A 6,429-nucleotide genomic window follows, 5' to 3' on the forward strand; every position below is an offset into this window, starting at 1 on the left:
CTAAATTATATTCTACCACTCTATGTTTCTTTTGAATATAAACAATCCATCTTCTCCATATTGATAAAAATTGTTCATTTGAATGGTTCTTCAAGTAAGCCGAAATCTTTGCCATTTCAGCAAGATACGAAACTTTCAATCTCCAGTCTCCCATCGTAGGCAGAATTGGGCTCTTCCAGTTTTGGGCTATTAGCAATCTGGCAGCAGATAAACAATAAAGCATCAAATTTATTTCTTTTGCATCTAAATCTTGCACAATACCTAAAAGAAACAACTATGGAAGAAAAATAATCCTTTTTTTAAAAATCTGCTGTAAGTTCCACCATAATTGTATCCAAAAGGCCTTAATGACCTTACAAGTCCACCACATATGAAAAAAAGTTGCATCTGGATGACCACACCTCCAGCACTTGGATTCATAATTCGGATAAATACGAGACATAGTTGAAGGATCCAAGTGCGCTGTCCAGTCTCTTCTTAGAAACTCCCAGTGTTGGAGCATTCACTGCTTCTGGAGGCAGGTTGTTCCACTGGTTAATTGTTCTAACTGTCAGGATGTTTCTCCTTAGTTCTAGGTTGCTTCTCTCCTTGATTAGTTTCCATCCATTGCTTCTTGTCCTGCCTTCAGGTGCCTTGGAAAACAGCTTCACTCCCTGTTCTTTGGGGCAGCCCCTGAGATATTGGAATATGGAGACACAGGCTTTTCTCCTTTCTCACAAAACCTTTTGAATTTAATGAAGGAACATTTTTTTTAAAAAAAAAATGAGAAAACTCATACTTGGGATTTGCTGCTTCACAAACAAAATGCAAAAAATGAACAGCCAGAAATCATGAGCTTTCCTGTCATGTTCCCCAATGTTTTTTCTCACTATAGATTAATACCCAAGAATTACCAGCACTTCAAGACCTTGGTATTTGCAGTTACGGAGGCCAACAAGGATTTAGTTCTCCTCCCCAACATCACATTTGGCTTTCACATCTATGACAATTGCCAGGTTGAGATGAGAGTTTCCTTATTCAGCCTCTCCCTGCTCTCCACAAGAGGCCAAACGGTTCCAGGTTATAAATGTGACCGGCAGGACCCTCTGCTCTCTGTCATCGGAGGTCTCAACCTCAAATCCTCAAGGCTGATGGCCTCCATCTTCAGCATCTTCAAAGTCCCACAGGTAAGGGGAGCTGCACTGGATGCAGCATGGGGTAGACAAACAATCAAAGTACACACACAGAAGCCCAAGATGAAAGCAAAGAGAGGGTACATCCGGCATTTGAGACTTAGAGAATCCATTGAACTCATGTTTTTATATTTAATGTCTCAAGATATGTTTTATGTAATCCTCCCCAAAATAGATAATTCTGAAATTCTGTACTTGCCTAAAAGAATTCCTTCCTAACATTCTTCACAAAAGTGTAGCTACCCTTTCGATGCAGTTTTTTTAAACTCTCTTTATGAGTTGATGGTTTGTTTCCTTGACTTCTGATCTATCACAACCAGACAAAATATGTAACTGGTGATTCCTGCTAAGAGGGGAAGAAGCTTAAACTTGACATTCAAAGTGAGTCAGTCTGACTGGTGGGGCAATAAACCACAGAATGGGGACCCCTAAGGTCACCCATAAAACTTTAATTTCACTTTGAAAGAGGAATCTCACTTTCTCCAGCTCGGTGTTGGCTTTGAGTTCTCACAGGGAGACAGAAGAGTTTATCCATCCTTCTTCCGGATTAATCCCAAGGAATTCCATCAATATGTGGGTTTAGTCCAGCTGCTCCTGCATTTCCAGTGGAACTGGGTTGGACTTATGGTTTCTGAAAGTGAGTATGGAGAACATTTCATCTCATCTCTGGTGCCAATGCTCAAGGAGAAGGAGATCTGCCTGGCCTTCACTGAAATGCTCAAATCTGAGGAAATGATTACTATAACCAACAATTTCATTCGTATTTTCAAAAGTTGGTTTAAAGTTGAAGTGATTATTCTGTTTGGAGATTCCAACAGTATTGAAAATGTTCCAGTGGCTTTGAGTTTTTATCAAGAATTTCAAAAGATAACATTTCAAAAAGTTTGGATCTTAACTTCCCTTTGGAAACTTAGTGAGATGGAATATGAAGAGACATTGAAAATTGTAAAGCCCCTCCATGGAGCTTTGCATATTAGGGACCACAACAGTGATTTCTCAGAATTCGCCCGTTTCCTTCTGATGTTAGATCCTTTGAACCCACAAGGGGATATTTTTCTGCCACTGTGGTGGGGAAAGGTATTTGATTGTGCAGTCCAGAAACCAGGAAAGATCCCTCAAAAGGGGAAAAAAACATGCACAGGAAAGGAAAAATTGCAAAATGTAGCCTCTTACGTCTTCGAAACAGCCATGACGGGTGAAAGTTACAATATCTACAATGCCATTTTTGCTCTGGCACATGCATTACATGCAATGCATGGATCAGGAACACGACCAGTCATGATGAGGCTTGGAAAGAGGATCTCCAGAATCTATTCATGGCAGGTAATCTCTGGGACTTTTTATCCAGTCCACAGATGCTTAGAGAGGAAGCTTTGCATGTGTATTTTTAAACTATTGATTAAAATCTCTATAATAACATATAAATGGCTCTCAGGACAGATGTAAAAAGCAAGAAAGAAAAAGGAATATGTTTTAATGTTTTGTTGAAAAGCAGTAGAGGGGGAAAAGTGAAGTGAAATAAAACAGTGGTGCATAAAATCCATTCAAGAAATACCTTGTGGGGTGACCATTCTGGGGGGAGGGGGGTGACCATCCAGAACAAGAAGACAATCTGGGTGTCTTCCTGCAAGATGCTTCAAGGGGTCAGTTGAAGTCTTAGTGAGTATATTTGCAGAATACCTCAGTTTCCTTCAGCATGTAGCCTGAATCTAAAATGTAAAAAGACACTCAACTCAATTCCCTTTAACTATGGTTTATGATTCTATGGCTTAGTATCCTGTGTGACCTCCCTCAGTTTGTTCAGTTTGCCAGTTGTTGTATTGCTAATCTTGTAAGAAAACATCCTCTGCCAACTTCAACACACCAAGCAGGATTCAAAGTAGTCGTAACAAGCTCCTGGTCTGAAATTCATCAAATTTTCTGCATCAAAAGATAAATTTTGAACCACTCTGGACTGCATGTGGCTGCATCTGGTCAAATCTGATTTCTGCATTCTTAGAGAAAGTCAGTGGAATTGCACACTGTTGTGACAGAAATTATTTAATTGTTCCTAGAATGCACTTGTCATTTAGAAGACCTTGTGCCAAAAATAAACATTTAAAAAAATTCACAGGAGCAAAGCCATGTGTTGAAATTAGAATTGGGATGTTACATTTTCTCGTAAGCAGGCATCTTTTGATACTTAAGAATCTTCTGCATGATAACATGAATTTGAGCCTAATATTTCTTTGCTCTATCACAAGTTCACCAACGATGATAAAAAGTACCGTTTTTAGAATAACATTTCCAACATTTATTTGAAAGACCTTTATACATCCTTGATCATTTCTCAAGTGTTAAAGACTAACAGTCCATCATTTTGTAAAACTTTTCTTTCAAATTGTAATTCAATGTAAATTTTAAAACATTCAACTACATCTTTTCCCATTGCTCAAGCATTACATTACATCCAGGGGTGGGATTCAGCTGGTTCGTACCACTTTGGCAGAACCGGGAGCTAATTTTTTGTTGCCCAGGCCCAGAATGGACTTCCGGAAGTAGCATCCACACAGAGAACTGGTTGTTCATATATTTGAATCCCACCACTGATTATATCCCAAGTCCCTTGCCTACTGAATTATACACTTCCAACGATTCACTTTCCAAAATTCAATTTCAACCACATTTTATAAGCCTTAGCAATAAATAACATGTACATCATTAGCATACATACAATTATAAATTCATTTTTTATTTTTTATTTTTTTTTTTGTAAATTGAAACCAATAGATTTTTGTCTTTTTTTTTTTGTCTTCTAGTTCCAGTTCTTCTTTTGCATTAAGATTAGGTTCACCTAAAAGATAGTATCTGGTCCTAGGTCCAGCAATCTGGACTCACCATTATTTTTTTCTAAAAATAGCTTCCCAAAGTAATAGCCAAAAAGGTACCTTAGGGGAAAACCTTGTTTTTTTATTCATTTCAAGCTCTTAGGATAGCACGCCTAACAAGATTATTCTTGAAATCAGCATTTGTTTTAACTTAGTCATATCATAGTTAGGCATGCAATCCAAGTCTTAATTTATGACCCTCCAATTCAAGTAAGGATTTTTAAGGATCACCCTGTCTTTCATACAGACCAAACAACAAGCATCAAACTACCTTTTTAAAATCTTTAGAATCAGAATCAGAATAGAGCTGAGAGGGACCTTAGAGGTCTTCTAGTCCAACCCCCTACTCAAACAGGAGACCCTATACCATTTCAGATAGTTGACTTGCCAATCTTTTCTTTAAAATTTCCAGTGATGAAGCACCAACAACTTCTGAAGGCAAGCTGTTCCACTGGTTAATTGTCCTCACTGTTAGGAATTTTCTCCTTAATTCCAGGTTGCTTCTCTCCTTGATGAGTTTCCAACCATTCTTTCTTGTCATGCCTTCTAGTGCTTTGGAAAATAAGTTGACCCCCCACTTCTTTGTGGAAGCCCATCAAATATTGCAATACTGCTATCATGTCACCTCTAGTCCTTCTTTTCTCTAGACCGGCCATATCCAATTCCTGCAACCGTTCTTCATCTTAAAATCTTTAAATTCATCTTCAAATCCTGTAAACCTAAACTACCTCTTTCTTTAGTATCTTGCAAGAACAATTTATATTTAATTCTCATCTTTGTTCTTGCCATTTAAACTTAGCTGTCCCAAAGATGCTTTTTCACAAGGCAACTGGATTTTCTAGTTTTTCTTTGAAGGCATTTTGCTTCTTTGCTGCAGCTGCCAAAAAAGCCAACACAGTGCTAGGCTGCATTAACAGAGGGATAGAATCAAGATCACGCGAAGTATTAATACCACGCTACAATGCCTTGGTAAGGCCACACTTGGAATACTGCATCTAGTTTTGGTCACCACCATGTAAAAAAGATGTTGAGACTCTAGAAAGGATACAGAGAAGAGCAACAAAGATGATCAGGGGACTGGAGGTTAAAACATACAAGGAACGGCTGCTAGAATTGAGTATGTCTAGTCTAATGAAGAGAAGGATGAGGGGGGACATGATAGCAGTGTTCCAATATCTCAGAGGCTGCCACAGAGAAGAGGGAGTCAAGCTATTCTCCAAAGTGCCTGAAGGCAGGACAAGAAGCAACGGGTGGAAACTAATCAAGGAGAGAAGCAACCTAGAACTAAGGAGGAACTTCCTGACAGTTAGAACAACTAACCAATGGAACAACCTGCCTCCAGAAGCTGTGAATGCTCCAACACTGGAAGTTTTAAAGAAGAGACTGGACAGCCATTTGTCTGAAATGGTATAGGGTTACCTGCCTGAGCAGGGGGTTGGACTTGATGACCTCCAAGGTCCCTTCTAACTTTACTATTATTATTATTATTATTATTATTATTATTATTATTATTATTATTATTATTATTATTATTATTATTATTATTATTATTATTATTATTATTATTATTATTATTATTATTATGGATCATCGCATAGTCAGCCAGATGTTCAGACTGGATTTGGCATTTTGTCTACCTATCGAGTCCTTACCCACGACCTGGGATAGGCAGATGTGGATGTTTGATGGTATTACAGATATCGTCGCAGGATGGAAGCAGTTCCTAGTAAGGCCGCCTTTTGCAATTGACTAATAGCAAATTTGTCAATGCCAATGATGTTCAAGTGGTGCTCCAGTTGTTTTGGGATTGCACCCAAGGCGCCTATTACTATTGGTACTACCTTTGCTTGCTTTTGCCACAGTCTTTTTATTTCTATTTGTAGGTCTCTGTATTTTGTTATCTTCTCCAGTTCTTTCTCATCTATTCTGCCGTCTCCAGGCACTGCAACGTCCACTATCCAGACATTTTTGTCTTTCTTATTGACAATTGTTAAGTCTGGGGTGTTATGTTGCAGGTGCTTGTCTGTTTAATTCTGAAGTCCCAGAGCAGTTTAATTTTATCATTTTCTATGACTTTCTCTATTTTATGATCCCACCAGTTTTTGCTTACAGGCAAATGATATTTCTTGCAGATCTTCCAATTCACCATTGTTGCTACTTTGTCATGTCGCTGCTTGTAGTCAGTCTGTGTGATCTTCTTGCAGCAGCTTACCAGGTGGTCCACTGTTTCTTCAGCTTCTTTGCATAGGCGGCACTTACTGTCTGTTGCTGTCTTCTCAATTTTGACTTTATATGCATTTGTCCTTAAGGCTTGGTCTTGTGCAGCCAGAATTAGTCCCTTGGTCTCTTTCTTCAATTTTCCTGCTCTTAGCCATTGCCAGGTCTTGTTA

General features: G+C 38.6%; 1 protein-coding gene across 1 annotated transcript in view; it reads left to right on the top strand.

Annotated features, from left to right (window-relative positions):
* The first annotated feature begins 830 nt into the window (after positions 1 to 830).
* Positions 831 to 6,429, top strand: part of LOC107289729 (vomeronasal type-2 receptor 26-like) — a 10,730-nt gene continuing 5,131 nt past the window's right edge. Inside the window, exons 1-2 of the mRNA XM_029284605.1 lie at positions 831 to 1,166; positions 1,659 to 2,495. Coding sequence (XP_029140438.1) covers positions 831 to 1,166; positions 1,659 to 2,495 — 1,173 coding nt within the window. The remainder of the gene's footprint in view (positions 1,167 to 1,658; positions 2,496 to 6,429) is intronic.

Source organism: Protobothrops mucrosquamatus, unplaced genomic scaffold (assembly GCF_001527695.2).
Source record: "Protobothrops mucrosquamatus isolate PMUCROS unplaced genomic scaffold, P.Mucros_1.0 scaffold760, whole genome shotgun sequence".
Classification (NCBI taxonomy): domain Eukaryota; kingdom Metazoa; phylum Chordata; class Lepidosauria; order Squamata; family Viperidae; genus Protobothrops; species Protobothrops mucrosquamatus.